The following is a 25,430-nucleotide window of genomic DNA, read 5'->3' on the forward strand; positions in this document are numbered from 1 at the left end:
CAGCAGTAGCTTAAAAGAATTGTGAATTGTGACCCAAAGCTCTTAATTAATAAAAACAATATAAACTTAAGTGTTAGAATATCTATCATCTGAATTTACCTTAATTTCTCCAGGAGCAGTTTGTTGAGCACATTTATTCTGCATTACTCTGATTGTTTACCCAGGTTGACCACTAGATGGCAGCAGCGTAGTAGCAAATATAATAGTAGGTCCACACAGCACAACAAGCAAGCTTCAGACTGGCCTGGATACAGTCATGAGCCCCACCACATTTAGAATTTATTTTTTAGAATAGTTTTTTTTCTTTGTTTTATTATTTTTCTACAGTCTTTTAACTTTACAATTATCATTTCATTTATAAGAAAGTCAAAATCTAAGCAAAAAAGTGCCATTTTATTTCCCATTTGCTATTCAGCTAGCTAAACATTTAACTAACACTAAAATGTATTTTTCTAAACCTGAAAGCACAGTTGACCTAGAGCACAGATGTTTAAGGTTACTGTTCTCTCTGTATAGATAAGATAGTGTTAAAATCAGGTTTTTCAGCCAAACAACCACATCTTTTTAACATCTTGTCTTTTTCTCTCACTCCACCAGGCGGCCTATAACCTTGCAAATGTGGCCTGTAAGTGTCACGGCGTCTCAGGTTCCTGCAGTCTGAAGACCTGTTGGCTCCAGCTGGCCGACTTCAGAAGTGTTGGCGAGTTCCTGAAGGAGAAGTACGACAGTGCAGCTGCCATGCGCATTGGACGCAAGGTATTGAACTCATGGCAGATGCGTCACTCCTTCTAGAGTGTCCTGGACAAAAACAGAATTACCCTGAAAAATAATCCTAAATCTCACTCTAACGAATTCTTTCCACTTATACCAGGGCAAGCTGGAGCTGGTAGACAAACGCTTCAACACCCCGACCCCGGATGATCTGGTCTACATCGACACCAGCCCTGACTACTGCCTCCGCAACGAGACCACAGGCTCGCTGGGCACGCTGGGCCGCCTCTGCAACAAAACCTCGGAGGGCATGGACGGCTGCGAGCTCATGTGCTGCGGCAGAGGATACGACCAGTTCAAGACCTACAAGCACGAGCGCTGCCACTGCAAGTTCCACTGGTGCTGCTACGTCAAGTGCAAGCGTTGCACAACGCTCGTGGATCAGTTTGTGTGTAAATAGTACCCTGACACATGATGGACGATTGGAAGGGGATGAAAAGGGAGGAAAGGGACTTAAGGGAGAGTAGATGAAGAGGTGACGGGATGATGGATGGGTGAAGGGTAGATGCATTTTCAGGGTTTTGTTCAGGAAAAGTTAAGACACAGAAGTTCCATTTTCTGACCAGTTTCCTTCTCTCCTCCATTTATAAATCTCCTGCCTTTTTTACACAAAGAGCAAAAGCTGCATAACACTTGCGTGGCCATTTTATTTGTGTGTGTGAACAGCACAATGATGGGGAATTGGGAAGAAGAACAGATGGATGGGAAGGTGGACACAAGTAGGAAGCGAGGATTTCTTCCACACTTTATTTTTCAACGGAGAGTCCTGTTTCTCCCCCCTCCACCATCACTTTCTGCCTTCCTGTATAATATCCTGATCACAACCCTGAAGGAAGGAGTGATGGAAAGGAAAGGAAGGACAAAACAAAATGGATGAACACAGAAGGACAGCAAGGATAAGCGGACCCTAGAAGTGGACACATGGTGTGATAACAAAGATATGAGAGATCAAATAAATATATAATTAAATAATAAATAAACCTACAACTCTGATTGTTATTTAAAGAGACTCGAACAAACCTCAGGCACACTTTGGACCTATAAAACGTGTGTTCACGTATTCTGGAATCCCACAAATCAGTACAGTCCTTTTGGACTTTGAAGCCATGTAATCGCTGACCTGTGTCACCGTCTCTCTTTCAAAGAACTTTTGACCTTTAACCCTGCCAAGAGAACTTTGTGCATGTGAGTTGTGCTGACGTTGCTCAAACACACTTGCAATACCGACAGAGAACACCAGAAATGCAGCAGGCGGAAGAGGAATCACTTATTGGAGGTGCAAAACAGAAAGGGGGTGAATGGAGGGGAATAGAGAAAAGTGGGAAAAGTTGAAATAAAATGACTTTGGGTGATTATTTTGCAGGTGACCGTTTCACAAGCCACTCAGCTGAATTTCCAGCTGTCGATTTCTGTTTAAAAATGCAATAAAAACAATCTTCAAGTCAAAAAGGACTAACGACTTAAAGGACACACTCTATCCATTTATCTCTGTGTAACAACGGCTGTTAGAGCAGATTTCCAGCACCTGTCCTGACAAGTGTGTCTGCGCAGGTTAATGAAGCTCGCCGGTTGCGGCCATCTCCGCGTGGCTCTTTAAACAAGCAGCTCACACGGGCAGCGTCCTTCATCTGACAGTGAAGTGAGCGAGACCTCCATTAGTGAGATTAATGTGCTGTATCTGCCTTAATGAACCCGCACTAAGAGACACGTTCACTGTGAGTGGACCTCTTCATCACATGTTGTTATGTAACTTAAGTCAACAAAAAGCCCTGTGCTGTGGATTTTTGGCAGTTTTGCCACCAATTTACCATTTTATAATACTGTTATACCATGAATTTTGCAACTTGTATGGGTTGGGTTGAGACTATTTTAAGTGTATAATGTAATCCAATCAATAGACGCAGTTGATAACAACATGAAGAGGACAAAGTGAGCAGAAGAGGACTGAACATGCTGTGGAAAAATGAATGTGTGAGCGTTAAAAAACAGAGAGGACTGCAATTTATTACGTGCTACTTTAAAAAAAAAAAAAAGAAGTAGATCAGAAAAGAAGGTATATTTTATTATTGTTTTTCATTTCATTTGTTTTTTCTGTGTTTTATACATGAGTATTATTGTGTACTCTTTTGATAAACTAGTCTTCGACAATGAGGCTTTGTCCTGTTCTTGCGTCTGCTGCAGTTCTTTCGGAAAGTCTGTTTTCACCAACTTGACCAGTACAGACCAGTCTTTGTCATTTCCAGGGTGTTTTGGGAAATGATGCTGAAGTTGCTAAATGGCAGAGTAATGCAGTACAAGAAAGTGAATTACACTCGTGCCATCACAACAACACTGCCAAAATTATAAATGAAATAAAGGATCCACAGCTAATAGAAAACAAAGTCACTTAAATGACACAAATTAAAGAAATTAACAATTACAGTAAGTCATTCTAGACTGAAGCACTGGCTAAATGGTTTTTGTTTCACTAATTATAGTTTTTAGCAAGTCGTTTGTTATGTTATGTGCAGTATTTTTGTATTAAGGAATTTAATCTCTGACTAAGACCTCTGTAGATGAGGTGACAATGATGCAGAATTGGCTTTTACAATCAACAATTTACGAGTTTGGTAAATGGCATCGTAATGTCATCGTCTTGCGGCATAAAATTACAAAATGTTGCAAGGGATAAATGTTTTAGCCATGGAAACTGCGAATTTTCCACTCAAATCAGCAGACTGATGGGGTGTTGGTGTGACAAGGCCTCTGAATAAACTTATCGCCCGACACTAACACTATTTAACTATCTGCTGAAAACTGTTGGAAACCTATGGGATTTTTTTAATTAAGTTCCTTATACCTGCTCATTACTCATGATTAATGAGTGCAGTTTTTCAAGTAACCCATGCATCCATCAATCTCGATCATATCAGTATTACAGCACTGACGTGAGCAGATAATCTGAATGTTTTCATGTTTAATACCACATCACAAATTGTGTTCATATGTATGTATTGTTTTTCACACAAAAAAGTAAAATGTGTATGTTCGTAAACTTGTTCGCTGTCTTTTTGCGCTTAAGGATGTGATTTATTATGGCCATTCATTCTGATTTCCTTTTCTCACGCCTCCTCGAGACCTTTGATCCCATCAAATAGACAAACTTCCATCACAACGCTTCCTTGACTCCTCATCTGCTCCATGGATGCTGGGCTGCTTTCCATTCTTGCTTTTCAATTTTTTTTTTTGTCCATATGTTTTAGACTCTCTTGTGGTTACTTTATGGCACCAGCAGTGCGACTTCAGCTCTTCTCTATAACTCTATAAAATGCTCCAGCAGCTTTGCTGAACTACTTTTAACAACTTTCAGCACTGAATGTCAAGCTCATACTCATGGCTAAGCTAGTCTGTACAGTGACCTAACTAACAATCCCTTTTACTTTCAGCTGCTCACCGCTAATTGGATTAGACCACTGACCAGAGCAGCATGACCGACCTGTTGTTCTGTCTCGGTCTGTGTAATCCTCCTCACCTGATAGAGGACTGTGTTTCTCAACACAGACAAAAGTACTACGGTTGCTGCTGATTATTCCTACAAAGACTGTTGTATTAATTCTGCGTGTGTCTGATAAGTGTAAGTGTAATCTGGTTGTGTCTCTGATCCTTTTCACCTGACAGCCAACTGCTGCAGTGATGCTGCTAATTTCATTGTGCTCGTAAGTAAGTAAGTAAGTAAAATTTATTTTTATAGCACATTTCACAGATAAAAATCACAAAGTGCTTCACAACAAATGGGTGGATACACAACATTTATACATTGCAGTACATAATCAGAAAAGACACTTAGGGCACAATAAAACCGGCCTAATCACCCTATGATCTATTGAAACGCCTCTTTAAAAAGAAGAGTTTTCAACTGAGTTTTAAAATTTGTCACTGAATCCAAGCAGCGTACGGAAGGAGGCAGTGAGTTCCACAGCCTAGGTGCCACAGCTTGAAAGCAAACGCGGTCCCCTCTAGTTTTAAAATGTGTACGGGGGGCAACTAAAAATCTCTGACCTGTTGATCTCAGACTACGTGAGGACGTACGCAGCTGTATCAGGTCAGAGATGTATGGGGGCGCCTGACCTTGTAGGGCTCTAAAAGTTAGAACCAAAATCTTGAAGTGTATTCTAAATTTCACTGGTAACCAATGAAGTGAAGCTAAAACCGGAGTGATGTGTGCCCGCTTACTAGTGTGGGTTAAAAGCCTAGCAGCAGAATTCTGGACAGTCTGGAGGCGACAAAGATCTTTCTTATCAAGACAAATAAAAAGACTATTACAATAGTCTAAACGGGATGAAATAAATGCATGAATAATCATCTCCAATTCGGCCTTTGACACCAAAGCTCTTATCTTTGAAATGTTCCTTAATTGAAAGAAACAGTTTCGTCAACTCTGAAACAAACAAACAAAACGTCAGGTTCTTTCATAAGGCCTTTTCTTGCTCTTTTGAGAATGTTTGAGTGTTTTTCTTACCAATATAATACTAGGTTTTATGCAGAGAGAAGAGTGTGGATGTGTTCTGACATCAGGGTATTTCGCTGACTTGTGTGCCTTGAGACAAACTTGTACATTTGGCATCATTGTCTGGGACAAACCTTACTTTTTTCTTCTTACTGATTTAAGCCAGAGTCCCCAAGGGGAACCTATTAATAACAAACATTTGTTTTGTTTCAGTCACCACTCACCTTGGAGTTTGACTTCTGTCTCCTCAGGTATTTGATGATCTGGAGCTTGTCCTGCAGCTTATAAACATTTCTCTTATCTTCCTCTCTACAGCTTTGACTCTGCTCTCAGATGAGCAGCAGAGTGGGATGAAACATGTAGCCGCGGGTCTCTTTAAAACCCCCCAAAATGTCTCTGCACATCTGCACGCACATTGGCCTGGAACATCAGTACAGTGTTTAAGGATGAGTCCTGATCTGACCCTCTGGTTCTTACCTGCAGGGCCTTTTTTTGTGTTTGACTACCAGCTGTCCAATTATATATATATGTGTGTGTATATATATATATATATATATATATATATATATATATATATATATATACAGTTGGACTACATTGCTGCAAGACTGGCTCGTACAATTTATCTTAACATCTTTTCTCATTTCTGTGCATTTTTTTTTTTTTGGCATTGAGCAATGTGAAATAATTCCATTACAACCTGTTCTTTCCATATGTTGGAGCAGGAGAGGAGGAGTTGGAAGCTCTGGTTTCTGCTTGTCATTTGTCCTGCAGGGGAAAAACAACAAAATTAAATAGACAAATGTCCACAGATAAAAAGAAGCCAAGATCGCCAGAGGCAAACTGTACAATGGGGTATTGCTGTGTGTGTGTGTGTGTGTGTGTGTGTGTGTGTGTGTGTGTGTGTGTGTGTGTGTGTGTGTGTGTGTGTGTGTGTGTGTGTGTGTGTGTGTGTGTGTGTGTGTGTGTGTGTGTGTGTGTGTGTGTGTGTGTGTGGATTAGCCAGCAGCTGCTGTAGTTAAGACATCCGTAGGCGAACTCTCTGATCTGGATTAGCTGAAGTCAAGAAGACACAACCTCATTTTCTCTCTCTAACACACACATACATGCAGTGTACATACATTCATATTCTGTTGCTGTGTCAACTGCTCTCTTTCTGCCTTTTTCAGTTTTCTCTTCTTCTGTCTTCTTACTTACCCAGAGCTCCAAGACCAAGTCAAACAGAAATGCTCAGCCACTTATCTGTACTGTAAGCTCATTCATCCATATGCTTTCTACAAGCTGTGGCTGGAGCAGAATGGACAGCTCAGTCCCGGTGAACCAGAATATCTAACCTTTTGGGATGGTGTGCTGTAGATTCAGTAAATGTACTGCGAGTTGAAATTGTAATTCTCAGATCAGCTCCACTCTTGCTCTTGTGCAGTTCATCAGCCCCCTCTCTTGCACATGGAGAGATTACAGGCTACATATAGTTCTGATTTATCACACATAGCTGCACACACCACAGATAATTTTGTACATATGCATCACAATTGCAAGTTTCTTTTTACACCAATTGCAACAGTTTCTGTTGCAATTGGTGTAAAGTGGACACCATACAAACACAGGCCACAGACCAGACAAATACATATACAAAAAAGATGAACATGCAAACCAATGATGCAACACAGACTATTGGTGCAGGATCCAATGGGACATGCACTATCCTATTTTCAAAAAGGGGACATTTTTAGGGGTCAATACCAAAAGCTTGTTAATGGCTTCAGTTATTTCTCTAAGATTATGCAGTATGTGGCTGTTAATCAAACTGAATGTTTTTTTTTTGCATAAACACTGGAAAAAGAGTTTGCTTATGCAAACTGCAAAATGAAAACCATCATCACCTGTAAATAAAACCCATTAATGGTGCTTAAATCTAACCACTTTGAGGAATTCAGGGCAGCGACCATGAATTTTTTTAAAAAAATGAATACTGACAATATGCAAAGAGTCAATCGTGGCTCCATGAAACATTTAGCATTATTTTTTAACCATCTCACGCAGCAGGTGAGACAGGGTTTGACATGCATGGAGTCGTCACTGAACACCAATGAATGAAAATATTTACTTCATTGGTTTTTAAGCAAAATACCATTTAATGGCTGGAATATGCATAGACTGCATTATTAACAACATAATTTAAAATGTGTTCTTCTCAGTGTGACAACTCTAATGCAACTTTCCATGACCTGTGAAAGACAGAATGTGGTGCAGTCTTTTTTTTTTTTTTTTTTTTTTATTTTTTTTTAAAAAATTTTTTTTTAACATTTTAATTTTACATTTACCCAAATTTTTTTTTTTTTTTTTTTTTTATGTTTATTTAATTGACAATAATTAAGTGAATAAATACTTTTGATTTGCATTATTTAAAAAGAAATACACAGGTGTTGTGACTTGTCGAAGTTGAGAGGATGCCAGCATCCCAGCAACACACACAGTCTCTTTAACACACCCCACTGCCATCTAATAGAAAGTGTAATTTTTTTATTTTTATATATTTTTGTGCATTTCAGCCTTTTACAGAAAGAACAGCTAGATATGAAAGGGGAGAGAGAGGGGGAAGACATGCAGGAAATCGTCACAGATTGGAATCGAAGCCTGGACCTTCTGCGTCCAGGCATACACCTCTATATATGTGCGCCTGCTTTACCAACTGAGCTAACCCGGCCACTGGAAAGTATAATTTGAAGGAAATTCTGTATAATGAGTTAGAGAATAATTAAGTGACCTGTAAACATATTATTTATTGTTATTCACACTTTTGTATTTTTAAAATATTTAAATGTTTTACTGTAGACATGCAGTTAACAGAACATATGTACTTTTAATCACTTGTAAATGCTGATAAATGTCTTTTTTAGTCCTTTATGTTTTTGAACTAGGCATAGGATATTGTGTGCACTGTACAAGGTAGCAGTAAGCAACAAGCATATTGTATACACATTGTAGACACACTGAACCGTGTTGATTGAAGCTTTAACATTTCTTTAACCAAGTCAAACCAAGTCTAAATAATCTCCATGTTTATAGAGCAGCCAAGTCTGTTTTGTTGCTCCGGTTGGTACAGAAGCTTCTTAACTTAATGGCCACCTTACCCCAGGAAGGGCTTGCACATGTGTTCCTACATACACACAGACAGAGCAACAAAGAACCATTTTAAATGCTAGATTAGCTGTGTGAACATGGTGCAATCAGAAATCAAGGTTATGCAAACAAACTGCAATACCCTGCCAATTGCAATGCATGCTGTTCACTGTGGGGCTATGGAGGTCACCTGTTACTAGCTAACAGTTCCATATGTTTAAAAGCATATCAAATAATCTGCCAAGAAAAGCTGATGAAAAAAAAACAAATATGTATTTGAGCATTTGTAATTGCCATAACACGGAATGAGCCAGAGGAGTCACAATTCTTAAACTGTACACTTTAAAAGCAATAGATAAAACAGAAAATGTGTTAGATAAACCAATGATGCAATGTAATGACATTTTTTAATTCAGAGACACAATGACAACAGTGACCAAGATGCTGAGATATTTATCCTTTTCCAATATCTGACCAACCATTCGTCATTCTGTATGAGCTGCTGTTCCCAGGAGAAGGAATGATAACTGACAATTTTAAATTTTAAAGCAGCCATCCATTCCGTATTTAGAGGCACTTTATTCTGTGATTTCAGAGAAACATCTGTTGAACCACACCATCAGTACTAGACATTGTATGCCTGTGTATACTGAGTCCTTGGCACAGAGCTCTAAAAACACATCGGTTATATTGTAAGAAAATCAATGATTTCAGCCTTGAGTGTGGACTTTGTCAACAAACTCTATGCCAGCCAGCCAGTTCAACCGATAAGCTGTAGTCAATAAAACCATGCGTTGAATAAATAATGAGTTATGTAAACATCCTTTTTAAAGTTATGTGAAATGCTGTCAGGAATCCAAAAAATACTGTAAACCTCTTTGCTCTGTACTGTAAATGTGTTGGATGAGTAGGGCAGTCACACCCAGTTTTATTCTAACTTATACTTATCTAACAATATCTTTATATTACTGTATATTGTAAACTTGTTTTCAGATTCATCTCTATAAACTACATAGTCATCTTAGTTCAAAGGAAACTTATTGCCCCAGAAGAACACAACAATAATCAGGTCAAAGTGCTGATGTAACGTCACACACTGTCTCACCAGAGAGATACAACTGTCTGCATAAGCACAGCAATGGCAGCAAGGTTTTCAACATTTTCCGAATCACCTCTTCCAAATCGTATTTCTGAGACCTCTCCTCCCCTGAAAACAAAGAAATATCTGTTGAAAAAGTTGGTAAACTTGTTGTACTGGTGAGACCTGTTAAACCAGACCAGTGAAACTGCACTGAACTGTACAGAGAGCAAAGCAACACACCCAACTGCCACAGCCTTACACTACAATAAATCCATCTGCACAATTATGCAATCAGAGTTAACCATAATTGTAGCAGGGGTGTGTGTGTGTGTGTGTGTGTGTGTGTGTGTGTGTGTGTGTTCTGGCATAGTACACCCATGGATATGTGCTGGGGAGCAGAGAGGGCAGAGAACAGGTGATCCAATGTTGGTGTGATTCTCAGTATGAGGCCATTTTTATCACACTGCATACTCCCATCTCAGATATGGTGGTGGAGTTCAAGTGTCATACCACCTGCACAGGTTTTATTTATACTGTATAGCTGCTCATCACATGGTGAGGATTCTTGACCTGTCTGCAAGAATTACTAATGAACTACTATGAAACATATAATTATTACAGCTACAGAATAACTTATTGTTTTAGAAGACATTACATTAGTTAAATGTATACCAATGCTGGAACAATTAAATTTGTCTATCGACTGAAAATTGTCAACAATTTTGATAATCCATTAATTGTTGAAGTTATGTATCCAATACCAAATATTTGCTAATTTCAGCTTCTGAAATGACAGTAGTTGTTCTTCTGTTTTTCCATGACATTTTAAAGGCTAAACTTAAGAATTGCAGCCTAAATGTGTAGGCTACTGTATACTGTAGGCCTACTGTATATGTGATGTTTAATTGGTATTATATATTCTAGGCTGGTAGCTGACCAAACATTGTTGAAAGTTGCTCAATTTCCATGTGGCAGTTACTTGCCAAACAAGTTTCTAACTGAAAGACTGCTGGCCATGCAACTAAAACACCATTTATATTAATACATAAAACACCATTGATATGAATACAGAGTGGCACAGGGAACATGATATTTCATAACCTCTCACATATATTTGTTTCAGCTTTGAAATGTTGCTATATCCACTAATTGTACACACTTTATTATCATTGCATTTGCCAAAGTCGTTAAAAACTACAGAATGCTTTTTCCTGTTCCTGATCGTAAGTAATGGATTTTTTTTTCGTTGAGCGATCTGATTGGCTATCTGCCGCTCATGCGAGTGGCGTCACGCGGTGATTGCCTCCCTCCGACGTCGCTGAGTCCAGTTTGGTCTAGCGACAGTCAGTAACCGTTCAATAGTATAGAGAAGCAGAGCAGCGACTACAACTCCATTAACTGTGTTACGTTACCCAGATGACGGATTCATATTCAGACATCAGGGCCAGGTGAATATTACAACTGACACTGGTCACTATTAATTGTTATTATTGTTGTTCTACCTTGTTTCAGACTGTTCAATTCACATAGGACTTTCCTAGCGTTAACGTTAGCGCCTCTCTGAATGCAACCTGCCAGCTAGCGGCTTTGCTATCCAGCTAATTCTGGCTGTCAAAACAACGGAGAGAAGCGTAATCTGCTAGCCAGCAAGAAAGCAGTGCTTTGTTCCCTCTTTATGAAACATTGTCACTCACATGTAGCATTATTTGGAATATGTAAAGGCTGATAGGTCGATGAGGTAAGCTGTCAAAAGAAGCACAAGCTCTGTTAAATAGTTATCTAGCTTCTTTGGGATGTGGCAGCTCTTGTTAGCGGACTAGCCAGCTCGCTAGCTCGGTGTAAACAAACCATCATCATAGCCCGTCGATAGGCTGCAACCGGCTGCAGCCTGCTTCTTATTTTACCTTTGACAATGGTCAAATATAAGGTGAAACAGTTTTGCAACAGCTTAAGGTCAAACATATAAAAACGCTCCTTTTGTGTGTTTGAAGTACGTATTGTCGCTGTCAACAGAAGGTAGTCTGGCTGGAGTTTTGGGTTTCTTTGTCTTGCTTGATCGCCAGTGTTGACTCCTCTGTACTCTGTGTCGGAGTTTAGAGCATTGGTTAGCATGGCTCAATTTGCTGCTATGTTTGCGCACTTCAGCGTATTTGAGAGAACCTGTATTATCTTATAAACCGCAAGATGCAATTAGCTGCTGGAAATGCTGATTAATGTAATCGCTTGTCAGTCCTGGTTTGGCTCAGCTTGGTTCCTGTTCTTTTGAAATGCATGTTTTGATATCTAGCTTCTTGCTTTGTTGTATTTTTATGTCTTGTGAAATTAGAAATAAATTGCTGTAAATCATTTAAACCCGAGTAGCCAACAGGCTGTTTTTTGTAACAAATTGCCATGACCTTTCAGATCAAGACGATACTGCTTTCTGTAGAACCCTTTAGACTATGCCGTAATTACATCATAAACAAATGATGTTCCTATGTAAAACAGTATAAGTTAATTTCCTGTTGAATTGAAGACTTGAGCTGAACCCAATCCGTCTGCTTTATGTATGTCTGTGGGGATTTAACACATATTTCATACAGTAAACCTTAGGGTTTTTGTTATTGAGTTTTGCTGAACAGTTGCTTGAAGAAGAAGCTAACATTTTCATTCTTAACCAGCCAATATTTACTATTTTGCCATATAGATATGATGCTTTCTTCAATATTGGAATATCAGCAGCAATAGTCAAAATGTATTTGACGAGTGACTATAGAGTGTTAAATTATCACTTCTTTGCTACTTAATATTTATTTGTACTTGTACTGAATGTACTGTATGCCCATCCCATTTCAGTGTTCTTCTGATTGTTTGGTTTTCCACAAAGCATGATGTCATCTCATAAATATTTCATGGGCTGGGTAGCTGATAGCCTAACTTTATATACAATAACCCTCCCAGCCATTCCCTAGGATATTTCATAGAACAGTGTCTTAGCTGGTATTTGTGTTGAAACCTATTTGCATTTTTAATTAGTGCCTTCTTATGCAGTTTGACCCTTTGTGGTTTCCCAGTGTCATTATTTCCCAGTGCAGGTTTGCTCCTATGCAACTTAACAGCACTGGAAACTTAAAAGAAGGAACCAAGAAACTTAAAACTGTGATCTGTAAATATAAATACACACACCTGTCCCTGCTGTTATTCTCAAGTTGCACTTATGCATGTCAATGTACTTCTGTATCAAAACCCACATAGGGATACAAAGCACAATAGTACCACAGTAAGTTTACCACCTGGAGTTCATTTATCTATATCTTTATACCAGGACATTTGCAGTCATGTCCTGTTGGAATATATTGATTTTCAATTATACAAAGAATGAATTCAGAAATTCCATTGCTTGAGCTGATGTGTGCACCAAGTCTCACTCTGCTCAACAGGGTTATTTATTGAAAAATACGTCATGTTTTTTACTGGAAGTACAAATCAAGAGAATTCAATGTAAAATGAAGTCAGTCTTTGACAGTGTGCCAGTTAGAAGAGTAGCTAAACATAGCTTCTAAGAATAGTAGAGAACTGTCAGTGCAAAATGTATTGATCATAAGAAAGGGTAGCTGCCTCTCTTAATTTCATATTCTTCTGACAACTCAAAACAGGGCTGTGTGTGTAGTGTACAAAACTAAAATAACAAAATGCACCTTTCTTTTAAATAGTTTGTTGTTATGCTTATACGTGAACATGTACAACAAACATAACACTCGCAGCTAAATAAGCCTGTCACTAATTAATTACTTTGTCTGTAGGCACGATAAGCATATAACGCTTTAAACACTGCTGAGCGTAAACAGCATTAACAGCTTTTGTACATGCATGTTGCTTTGTAAATATATGTTAGTAAATTTGTGAGGCAGACCTGGGTGTGTGTGGATTAACTATTATTATCAAGTTCATCCAAAGCATGAAGTAATACAGGATGTCCAGCCTTTATCCACACCCCAACAATAAGAATTCTTGCTCCGAAAACAAAGCAGTGATTGCACTCAAAAATACTTCTAATAAATACAGGAAATAACCTGGGAGAGATGGGAGCACTTCTTTCTTCTGGAACCATCAGGTCTTTTATTTTTTTATTTGTTGGTGAACATGGTTTGGCTCGTGCCATTGTCAATAAATGCCATTTGATTTTTCAAGAATACTTTTTTTAAGATAATACCTGCCATTTTAAGTGATAGATGGCCTGATATATATATATATATATATATATATATATATATATATATATATATATATATATATATTATATATATATATAATATATATATATAATGTATATGTATGTGTTTGTGTGTATGTTTGGTTAGAGTTTGGGAAAGTATTTGACAGAGCACTGTTTAAAATGTGTGACAGAATGTTACACAGGTTGTGTGTTTGTCTTAGTTTGTTTCATATCAAACCAAACCGTTGACTATGATGAATTGGCCCATCTCTGGAGAAGGGCACATGAATGTCACCTAACATGTGACCATGCTTGTGTGTGTAATCTGTAATGGTATTTTGCTCTTGTCTTCTGATGAATTTATGAATATCTTCTTAGGGATATCTTGTTGTGGGACATTTAGTTTTAGCCTGTTACTTATGGAATTTAATTATTGTAAAATATTACCACTTTACATATCTGTGTGTGTGTGTGTGTGTGTGTGTGTGTATACTTGGTAGTATCTATGCTACGTGGCTGCCTGTTTGTGTATACTGTAAATGAGAGAACAATGGTGTGTGTGTGTGTGTGTGTGTGTGTGTGTGTGTGTGTGTGTGTGTGTGTGTGTGTGTGTGTGTGTGTGTGTGTGTGTGTGTGTTTGTTTTGTGTGGTTCACGTCACATTGGTTCTCTTTGTTTATCTTTCCATCATAAGACTGCTGGCAGCCATATCACTAACTCACTGTTGTAGCAGGACTGAGTGGTAATCAGAGGATACACACTTATACAGATAACCCAGAAATGACATGTTATTGTTATAAAATTCTAGATTATGTAAGGTTACTTTCTTGATCATGTTTTGTTTTTTAATAGTCAGTTGGTTAATGTGGATTAAAAAGGCAACTAGGATAGAATAGAACATGCCAAACTGGCCTGCAAATACTCGGAAGTTGTATAGCCCCTTTCACACATACACCGCAAACCTGAAATTATCTACACATTACCCGGCAGAGCTGTATGTAAGAACGCAAATGTCTGAATTAGTTGGATTGGACATCAAATGGTGTTTGCCCTGCCAGCTCCCTAGTACAAGTCTGTGTAATCTCCGATTGAGCTGAATGTGTGAGATTTCACAGCAAGCGAGTGGGCATGTTGATGGCATTTCTCTCGGCTTGCGCAAAACCGGAAGAAAACAAACATCTGAGGGTGAAGAAGAAGGGCGATTTACACAAAGACGTCAACTAAAATGGACAGACAACGAGATTCGGGAACTTCTGTTGGCAAGGGCCGACTCTGAAATCGTCAAATTCAATGAACGACAAGAGACTCTGTTGTTTATCACAAAATTATGAACCGTCTCCGTGATGCGGTGTATTCTGTGTCATCTCCTGCCTCCTGCACGCTCTACCCAGCACCACCCCTCGTCTAAAGAGTATTTCCCATAAGTGAGAATGCGTTTGAGACGGAAAATCTCCTGTGTGCTACATGTGAGAAAGGGAAACCTGGGACAAGGCCAGGACCTGATTCATCGGAGTTCATATGTTAAAACGGACAATTATTCATTTTCTTATGAACAAACCCCACCCATGTGAAGCTGCAAGAAGGTTAAAGCAAACACTTGTAATTAATTATTTGCACTGACTAGGTTTGAGGTGTAGCTGCATGGAGAAAGAAAAATCAAAGGTGTGTTTTCAGTAATATCATGGTAGGGTGGGTGTGTACAGTATGTGTGTGGTTATGTTTAAGTGCAGTGTGATTACATAGTCCCATTGAACAGTAAAATCAGTCATGTGGTCTCCAACAGCAGGTTTAAATCATTGTAAAGCTGCCCCAAATACAAAGGGAGGCCTATTCACCACCCATTTGCCATAGGAACACATGCAGCATAAAGTACTGTAAAGTGAACTGCACCACCAAATGAAGAGTTTGACTCAAGTGACTAATGCAAGTTTTTTGATTGTGATTTCCAGCTGTGCAAAATAGTTAATGAACAGTAGCCCACTTTAGTTAAAAAAAATTGTAACAATTTACCATCTGAAAGGTCTTGTTTTTTAGTTAAGGTCCTGCTTTTTTCATCAAATAAATATTTGATATTCAGCATTCAGTACTAAACTCATAATTGTAATTCTTCTCTCTCCGCAAACCGAAAATGTTTGATGTTATTTCACTTCAGGGGCTGATAATGTACTGGTTTAGTTGCTTTGTGGGGACAAAGACAAAATTAATAAAAGTAAGTTATTGACGTCAATTAGTTTTTTTCCTCCTTGCGTAAGCAAGATCAGGGGCTTAAGATATTGACAAAAAAAGAGTCTTCACCAACACTTAGACATTCCTAAATTGATTAAAATACTCCTACACACCCAACTACTACCATCCCACACTCACCTTGACTTTTCAAGTATTGATCTTTGCTGTATGTTTGACTAAAGGGCAATGTGCGAAATGTGTTGTCACTGGAAGTTGTTATCTTATATAATCTTTGTGGCTTTTGAACCAATGTTATATGTTAATAATGTAATAAAAAAAGATTCTGCTCCCTGTCTAAGGTCTAAGGGCTCCTGCACACTGCCTGCGTGGCGTGAGCGTGTCGTTTCTGTTGCGTGGCAGCATTTCTGTCTTCGCACACCAGAAACGTGTCTGACGCGGCGCTGCTGCTGCTAACCTTGTCAGTACACATGTATGTTTCCCATAAACATAAATATATACTGATTTGATTACAGCAAAGACAACGTTGGCTGTATTGGCGGCAAAATAGGCTACAGAATATTTTGTTCCGTATTGACAGGTGCAATATTTGAAAATATATATATATATATTTTTTTTTTAAATTACATTTATATCTGCATTTATGTCAAAACCTAGAGACTTTTAAACATCAAAATGTAATTTATTAAATGTATTCGTGTCAAAATTACATATAAACCTCCACGCTTGCGTGTTGCGTGAAAAATAGGCATCGGTGCTATTTCTAACATGCACGCGTTTTCGGTGCGGCGCGGGCTGCGCCTGAGACGTGCGTGTCACGCAGACATTGTGCAAGCTCTAACCTGTTAATATGGAAGCCGAAATAAAAATGGACACGCAGCTGACACGCTCACGCCACGCAGGCAGTATGCAGGAGCCCTAAGCGTCTGTGCTGTTGACTGAGCATTGGTTATTCAAGTCAGTCAACGTGGCGTCTTTAAATTACACAGTGACGTCTGGTTAAAATTGAAGTAAACGTGTTAGATGCTCAATAAGCCTAGCTGTTGCCTTTTGGCTGTCTATCAGGTTGTGAAAACACTTGCTAAGAAAAAAAACTGTGATGAGTAAAGAAAAGATACAGATTAGTGTAAACCTGTTCTGACAGATTTTGAGCTGATAGGCCCGTGTAACCTGTTTTAACATACTCTGTCTCCTGTTGACTGTTGTGGCTGTCTGTCTAACCAGAAAAACCAGGTGGGATGTCATGGAAAAGCTCATTGTCACGCCCAAGTTTAGGTGGGGTGGGGGTTCTGTTTTTCTATAGAATTAATGAATGAATATCTGAATCCCGACTACCTACTCAACGAATTTAACAGTTGAATATTCGCGGCCAGCCCTAGTCTGTTTGGTTGATGTCTGTTATTAACTCAATATAAGCCTAGATCCTGTCATTGCTACTATCACTATGCGTGCGTGGAAATAATGACATAGCAGGCCACAGGCCATCTCTGACTCAGAGAGTGAGCACACATTGTAGGGAAAAGGGCATATTGCTTTACAGCCACTAACATTTACAACACAAGAACAAGGAGCCAATACTAAAAGAATTTGAACAGGGATTTTGTAACATTGCTGTGGAAGTGAATACACTTCCTATTCTGTTTCAAATGTTATTTGAGCAATTTAGTTAAACCTCAAGCAGTGTGGTTATCATAATGTGCACTAAATAGCCGAAAAATTAAAAAATGTAAGCGGAATAGGTTTTACTTGAAATACTAGATCTCTTTAATGAGACTCCTGTTACAGCCGACGGTGTGTATTTGACTGGTTGTTGTTATTGTTTGAACTTGTTGGCCTTTCCATCACACCTGTCTTTAATAAAGCACTAATTAAAAGCCTCCTTAGCATCCAAGAGCTGCTAGTTAATAGGTACCTAACTAGTTCAAATCCTCCAGTGAATAGTCTATGGTTGTAAAACATTTACACAGCATTTGTACTATACTGTTTGACCTTTGTCCTACATTTGTTTGATGCTAAATGAAAGTAAAGGAAAACTGCTTTCCTTCAAACAGCCTACAACTGGATGTGTCATTACACCTCGCATGTCTGAAAACTAGACGATGCTGCAGATCAGGTTTATTGGGTCGTATCTTCCGTCATCCTTTAACATTTTTTTCTTACATCTCACCTTCTCTTTGTCCTTTTAGTTAGCACTATTGCTTTCAGTAATGCTTTCACCGACTTCTGTCCACTGCCTTTGTCTGCAGTGAACTTCCTCATAAAACATGTTTTCTCTCCCTTGGCTCCCTAAACTAAATGCCTCATATTCAGGCAGCATTCACCATCATTTAGGTCACCTACTGAAGGCCCCCCCCCCCCTCTTTCTCTATTATATATTACACTTATTTATATACACAAAGTGATATATGGGATTTTATAATACAAACTGTCACATCACAGCCATGACGGATGGGCCCTTAACGTAGATCCAGAGTATAAGATCCAGAAACGGGTACTTCTGCTTCTTTATAATTCACTTCCACTTTTTTACAGCTGCTACTCAGCTTCACCACTCACTCTTTTCCTTGAGGAGAAAGAAAACAAGAACAAATCATTTTCCATTGACATTTCTTTTCAGTTTTAAGTCGTCGCTATTTTTTTTTCTCTCTTCAGTCTTTTTTTCTTCTTCATCTGAGTTCCCGCTGGGGTTGTCTGTCGGTTGCCAGGATTGATTTTTGGAGCCACCTGGTCACAGCTCTACAGTTCTCCATGACTGATTCCACACTACTGAACTGAAGTCAGCAATCTTCTGCGTGCGTGCATGCGTGTGCCTGCGTTCACGAGAGAGACAACTAGAAAGATGGTGACAATGAGCATAAGGCAATGCTGCAGCACATGCTCATGCCTGTGTGGAATAATGCACATGAATAAATGACCTTGTGTGTAGACTGTTAGCATGCTGATCATAGCATGTTAATATATTTGTAATTAACATTAATCTCCAAGTGCAGTTTAGGATTAAAATTAAAGGTTGCTAATAATTACAGGTGTTGTATAAACTGAAGTCTAGACTCAATGATGTTGCAAGATAAAAGATCACAGGATGATTGAAAGTTAAAAGATTAAGAAAATAACAAATTCTCCATGTAATTATACATCATTGCCATTTATACCAGCTCAAATGTTTACATTCTTGACTGGTTTACCCAACGTAAAGATGGCTTGCATTGGCCATGAATGTGTGTAATTAAACATTTTGGGAGATCATTTTGTTCACTTTCTTACCGAGGACAGCAGAGTGGACTTGTGGTGAGAGATTGTTTATTGATCAAGGGTCACATCATTGACATCAATATTTAAAGATCAATATTGTCCTTTGTGTCACGACAAAATTACTAAGGTTTTTAAAATTGCCAATTCACAACATGCCATCACAGACGGCAAGACATGTATAGTTTTGTCAGCTGAATAACACACACCCACAGTATTGCTGGTATGGACCTTTGGGCCAAAACAATAGCATCCATGGTTATTGGACAATAATGTTTATTTAAGACATTGCTGTTGTAGCATCAGAGCTGGTTTATAATGTCAAGAGAATAAAATATAAAAAAAAAAAAAATGAAAAGAGGAACTTAGTGAGTGTACTGAAAGACTATATTGCTGACAGCACACAACCAAAAAGTGACATTGTGAGTGAGGAGAGAGAATTGATAAATCCCTTTCTTGACCCAGGTTTACCCAGAAGATCACCAGCCTGTTTCCCTCAGGCTGCTCTACTGTTTTTATCCTCTATGCCAGTACACTTCCTGGGGTTAAAGTGTCACTCTGGGGCAGTTTGGTAGTATTCTCTGAGTTGCTATAACTTGCAGAAAAACAGCAGATGGTAAACTTGTCTGTGTGATTGGTTTGTTTCATGGAGGTTGAGTGTGGAAAATAATTGAATCTCATACAGTGACTTTAATAGGGAAAAAATAAGGGTGTATATACACGACATTCACAATGCTTTTTATGAGGCCAAAATTGTGATCATACAGCTACGCTGCACGAAACATATAGATGAGTTATTTAGCATCCTGTTGTCGACAGACATTCTGTGTCAGCTGTTCTCTCTGAACAGAAACTTTTAAGCCCCATTTGGTATGGGTGTGTAAATCAATTCTCTTGTCTTTTTTCATGGCCAGTCTTTTTTTTTTTTATCATCTCAGTCTGTTCTTTTCTGCCTGTTTTGTTACTGTGGAGTTGGTTCTTGCAGGCCATGAGTGTGTGTATGTGTGTGCGGTTGTGGTTTTTGTGTTTTTGACAGAGAATTCTTCTCCAGTACACTTTCCTCTAATGACCACACCACATGTTTTGGCTATCTTGCCTCCATCAGGGTGGTGTCTGAGGTTGTTTCCGGTTTTCGTAAACAATCTTTTGAGTTAGTTAAGGGGTGGATGTGTTAAGGTCAACCATAATTGGCTTTGATATTAGTTAGGATTATCTGCGAATATTAAGAGATGGAAGACATTTAAGCATATATTACGTTTTGAAAAATGAATTTTAAAAAATGTATTAAAACATGGATATTCAATCTTTTTTACCGATTGGATGGGTCAACATTAAAAGATTTTTACTAATGAATATTCTAAAAAGATGGTTGTAATATTTTATGTTTTGCAGTTATGTTTCTCTTGTAAATTTCTGTATTCACAAGGAGTACATGTGGTAGTTTGTAAGAAGTATTTTTATTTAAGAGGTGATCATGTTGTTTTAGTATTTATGGTGATCTATAAGTCCGATGAAAGCAAAATAGCCGAAAATATTTGGTGAGGTGAATGAAGCATGGTGTAGTGGACAAGATTTGTGCGACGTGTTTTTACATTTTGATGCTCACACTAGTCTGCACCTCAATATGTGAACTTTTTAAAGATAGAAATGGCAAAGACATAGCTGTGAAACTGTAGGAAGCTGGCCATACTCTCTCTCTCTCTGTGTATGTGTGTACAGATGTGTACAGAGTGAGATGGTCACGTGTGGCCGTCCACGCAAGTCTCATCAATGGTTTTTTTTCTTGTTCCACTGCTTCCAGACTCTTATCATACCAACACAGAACCAAACTTCTCAGCTATTTCAATTGTCAGGAGAGCTTTTTGTTCTTGTGTGGCAATCAGGCCACAAGACTGTTATCTTGGGAATCGATTACAGCTGCAAAAGAACCCCATCCAAGGTAGTTTATTCCTCTTATTCCCTAGTTAATAAGGGCCCGGCATGAAATCTCACTTTTCATCATGAAAGAAAATGAGGGTGCAGTTACTCAAAAAGAGCTTCAATGTAATTTAAAAAAAAATAGTCGATTAGGGAGAAAGAGGAGGGAGGAAAAGGGGAGAGATTGATTGGACAATCTCTGAGTGTAGAAGTGTTTGATTTCGATTAGGGAACTAGCCCACTGGCCAGCCATCTCAGTTCAGCTCAAATAGTCTTCTTCTTCTTTAATCTCTTCGCAGGATCTTGACTGTTGGTCGATGTCATTGGGTCATGGAACTTTCTGTTTTCCTGTAGCTCTTTTAATAATTTTTTATAAATACATTTTTTTGTTCTTTCACCACCACCAGCTGTGGTTTGATGTTTCTTCGCTAGAATAATTATCGTTCACTGGAAAAACATCATGTGTATGCACTCACTTACAACACACCTATTCTCTGTAAAAAGCTGCTATAGATAGATAGATAGATCCTTTTATTAATCCTTTGCAGGAAATTACAGTGTCACAGCAGCTTCAAGACAGACATAACACCACACATTTACTCAAATATATCCATACCAATAAGTTAAAATACAAAAATATAAATGAAGGAAATTTATTTTTGTGCATTATAGAGTCGTATAGCAGCTGGTATGAAGGACTTCCTATACCGCTCCGACTTGCACATTGGTGCCATCAGTCTTTGACTGAAGGTGCTGCTGTTTATCACCTTCAGGAGGTGGAGTGGGTGTGCAGGGTTGGTCAGTATTGATCCTAGTTTATTTAATGTTCTGGCCCCTGCCACCTACTGGACCGTCTCTAGTTCAGCCCCGACCACCGAGCCGGCCTTCTTGATGAGCTTGTCCACTCTGTTTCTATAAGCTGTGCGGACGCCGTGTCCCCAACAGGCCACAGCAAAAAACAGAGCAATGGCCACCACTGTGTGATAGACACTGTAGAGCAAGGGTTGGCAGATATTAAATGACCTTAGCCTCCTTAAAAAATAGTCTGCTTTGCCCCTTACAGTACACCACCTCCATATGGCTCTTCCAGTCCAGCTTGCTGTCAAGCTGCACACCAAGGTACCTGTGGTTGGCCACTGTCACAAACCGACTCAATGCATGTGACAAAAGAGGGTTAAAATGCCAATAAAGTGTTTATTGCAACATAAAGTAACTACTTTTAACAAAAGAATCAAAACAGATGTGGAATCAGTGTTATCAGTAGTGTAAGCGGTGTATGTGTGAGTGAAAGATATATTGCAAATGACAACTGCAACAAAAGAAACAAACCAAACCCAAACCAGGAGATGTGGAACCTAGGAGCAGGATAATGAAGACCCAGAACAATCAAACATGACTTGTATAAATAGTCTTGGTTGAGGCCTACCCAGGTGTCCACCAATCAAGTAACGAACCCTCCCAAACTGCCAGCTCAGCCAATCAAGCCAAAGAAGCCAACAGCAGGCAGAAAAGGGAGGGTTCGTAACATCCCCCTCCATAAGAACGGGGTTCCTTTAAGAACCACGTCAATCGTAAACACTAAGCCTATCTCCTGTACGGTCTTTACACAATAATCATCAATACACTTTGGTTATGTTTGAAGACAAATTAACTAAAAAAGGTCAATACATTACCCATAGTCCCATGGAAATACTACTCCTTCTGGTTACTTCCCCCAAAACAGTCCATCTGTCTCCAAGATCCAGCAACCCTGGATACTACAGGCAAAGAAAAACAGAGGAAATAGGGGATAACTCAGAAAATAGAACAATTATGAACATGAAACTAAGGATCTACGGGTGCGCGAGACAGCGCGCCTGCGATGACATTGGTCAAACCCTTTTATATGACCAATATCCAAATCATACGGCTGCAAAAACGACCGCCTCAGTCTCTGGTTGGGATATCCTCCCTGGTCGTATCCCCCATATCCCCCACCAGAACCTTGCGTCCCCCTTCTGCGCCCTCTTTGGCAGCCACCGGTGGACATCTCCTGCCTTGTCAAAGCTTTCTTCACCTCCACCGTGTTCCCATTGATGACGTGGTACCTTGTCAGCACCGCTTTGGTGGCTGAGTCTGTGTCCTTGAAGAAGAGAAAACCAAAGCCCCTCTTCCTGCCGGTCTGCTTGTCAGAGATGATCACAGCCTCCTCCACCACGCCGAATCCAGAGAAGTACTTTGTCAGGTTGTCCCCCTCAATGTGGTCCCTCACACCGCTGACAAAAACTTTCTTAACGTTAGCGAGGATGTCAGGGTTATCTGCCACGTCCCGTGCTATGATCCTCTTCAAATCCACGTCGTGGCCTTCGACGACAAGTGGCTTAGGAAAAATGTCATTAGAGTCCTGTGGCCTCACTGAGTGTGCTACAACAGAGGAACCAACTGGCAGCTTCCCAACATCAGGCACCCCGACAGCCCACACTTTATCCCCAGCCAAATCATTCCCCAGAATCATATGAACACCCTCAACAGGCAACTGAGGCCGGATGCCGACTGACACCTCCCCCTGGACAAGACCACAACTAAGAGATACTAAGTGTAAAGGAACAGAGAAAGGAACCATTCCCATACCAAGAGAGATCACACCATCACCAGTATCAGTTTTGGAAGAAAATGGGAGCACAGACTCAAGAATAAAAGAATCTAACGCACCGGTATCTCTTAAAATCGTAATGGGAACCTGCACAGCACTTCCCACCAGTGAGACAAACCCCTCTGAGATGAAGGCTGAAAAATCTGCCTTCGAGGTCACAGATGCAATGCCTGAAACAGCCATGACAACAGGCTTCACCTGGCCGGAAAACTTTCTTCTCAGCAGTGGACAATCCTTTCTCCAGTGCCCCTTCTCCCGACAGTACCTGCAAGCGTCAGATTCAACTGGAACACTCCACCCACCATACTCTGACCTATAGGGCAGTGTGTCACTTGTTAACATTGACTTTTCCTGACCACGATAACGGTCAATCTCCTGGCGACCATCGGCAGTACTTCCAAAAACATTTTTGTGGGTCAACACATATTCATCCGCCAATATAGCAGCCTCCCTGGGTGTCCGTACTTTACGCTCATTAATAAATGTATAGCAACACTCCCAGGAACTGAGTCTTTTAGCTGTTCCAAGATAAGCAGATCGCAAAGACCCTCAAAAGTGTCAACCTTAGATGCTGTACACCAGCGCTCAAACAGCGATATCAAGTCACGAACAAATTCCATGTAAGTTTGATCGTCAAGCTTACCTCCAGAACGGAACCGCTGACGATAAGCCTCAGGGACAAGTTCATAGACTTTCAACACTGCAGACTTTACAGTCTCATAGTCCCTACAATTGGCATCATTCAAAGCCGAGTAGGCCATTTGTGCCTTACCAGTCAGAACACACTGCAACAACACCGTTTTGTCTGCATCTGGCCAATCCCTAGCATCTGCGATACTCTCAAACAGAGAAAAAAACATGTCCGGATCCAACTCACTGAATTTAGGAACCAAGCGAAGATTATTAACCAAATCAAACTGAGTACTCCTGCCCCTTACTTTGTGACCACCAATACCTGACACGTCTGATAGCTTACCATCCTTCACCAACTGTAACTGATACTGTTGCACCCCCAACCTTGTACGCTCAGTTGTGTGCTTCATGGTCTGAAGCTGTATCTCCTTGTCAAATCTCAACGTCTCCAACTCCACCTGCTGCCTAAGCTGCAACTCCAACAACTCCTTCTGCTGCTCCAACGTCAAAGTCCCTACGCCAGCAACCAGACTAACCACTGGACCCCTTCTCAAACAAACCTTCCTTTAAACAAATACTTTAAACACTCTCCTTTAGCTTCTTATCCACAACTTCAACCCCATAGTGCTCTGCAATCTTCAACAACTGATCTTTTGTGCATTGCTCCAAAAGAGACTCTGAAGGATTTTGAACAAAATTATCTATGAAAGAAGTCATTCTCACCAGCTACACAAACCTTGATTGGGACAAAAAGGGGGAAAAAAAACTAATCAAGAGTAACACTAAAACAGGAGCCTCACCCCTACCTAACTTACCACAACCATTTAAGCTAGCTAACTAACTCAGCCCTAGTCTTCGTGCAGTTAATGGTGGGGGGTACTTATGCACTCTAAACCAGTGGTGTGAAAAAAGCAACCAGAAAAACTGGCGACCCTCTCACAGCCACGGAGATGCTCCCGAGCTAATAGCTCTACCCACCTTCACCGCCACCTAAAGCAACACCACGAGTACCATAGGAGTACTCGCTGCCAAGCCTAACAGGGGAAGAGGTACTCCTGCACAAAACACCAAACACTCCTGATTAATCCCTCCTTGAAGCCCCAATCAAATATACAACTCCAAGATATCCATACATAGCTCCTACAAACTTCCACTAAACA

The 25,430-nt window shown here is 39.7% G+C and overlaps 2 protein-coding genes across 7 annotated transcripts in view; both read left to right on the forward strand.

Moving 5' to 3' along the window:
- Positions 1–2,922, forward strand: part of wnt5b (wingless-type MMTV integration site family, member 5b) — a 92,809-nt gene extending 89,887 nt beyond the window's left edge. For all 6 annotated transcript variants that reach the window (XM_039791937.1, XM_039791936.1, XM_039791938.1 and 3 more), the window contains 2 exons: positions 598–756; positions 872–2,922. In XM_039791937.1, the coding sequence (XP_039647871.1) occupies positions 598–756; positions 872–1,171 (459 nt within the window). In that variant the 3' untranslated portion in view covers positions 1,172–2,922. The remainder of the gene's footprint in view (positions 1–597; positions 757–871) is intronic.
- Positions 2,923–10,778: 7,856 nt separating this feature from the next.
- The window catches only part of adipor2 (adiponectin receptor 2), a 36,422-nt gene continuing 21,770 nt past the window's right edge, over positions 10,779–25,430 (forward strand). Inside the window, exon 1 of the mRNA XM_039791942.1 lies at positions 10,779–10,909. The gene's annotated coding sequence lies outside the window, so the exon portion shown is untranslated. The remainder of the gene's footprint in view (positions 10,910–25,430) is intronic.

This window comes from Perca fluviatilis, chromosome 23 (genome assembly GCF_010015445.1).
Source record: "Perca fluviatilis chromosome 23, GENO_Pfluv_1.0, whole genome shotgun sequence".
Taxonomy (NCBI): domain Eukaryota; kingdom Metazoa; phylum Chordata; class Actinopteri; order Perciformes; family Percidae; genus Perca; species Perca fluviatilis.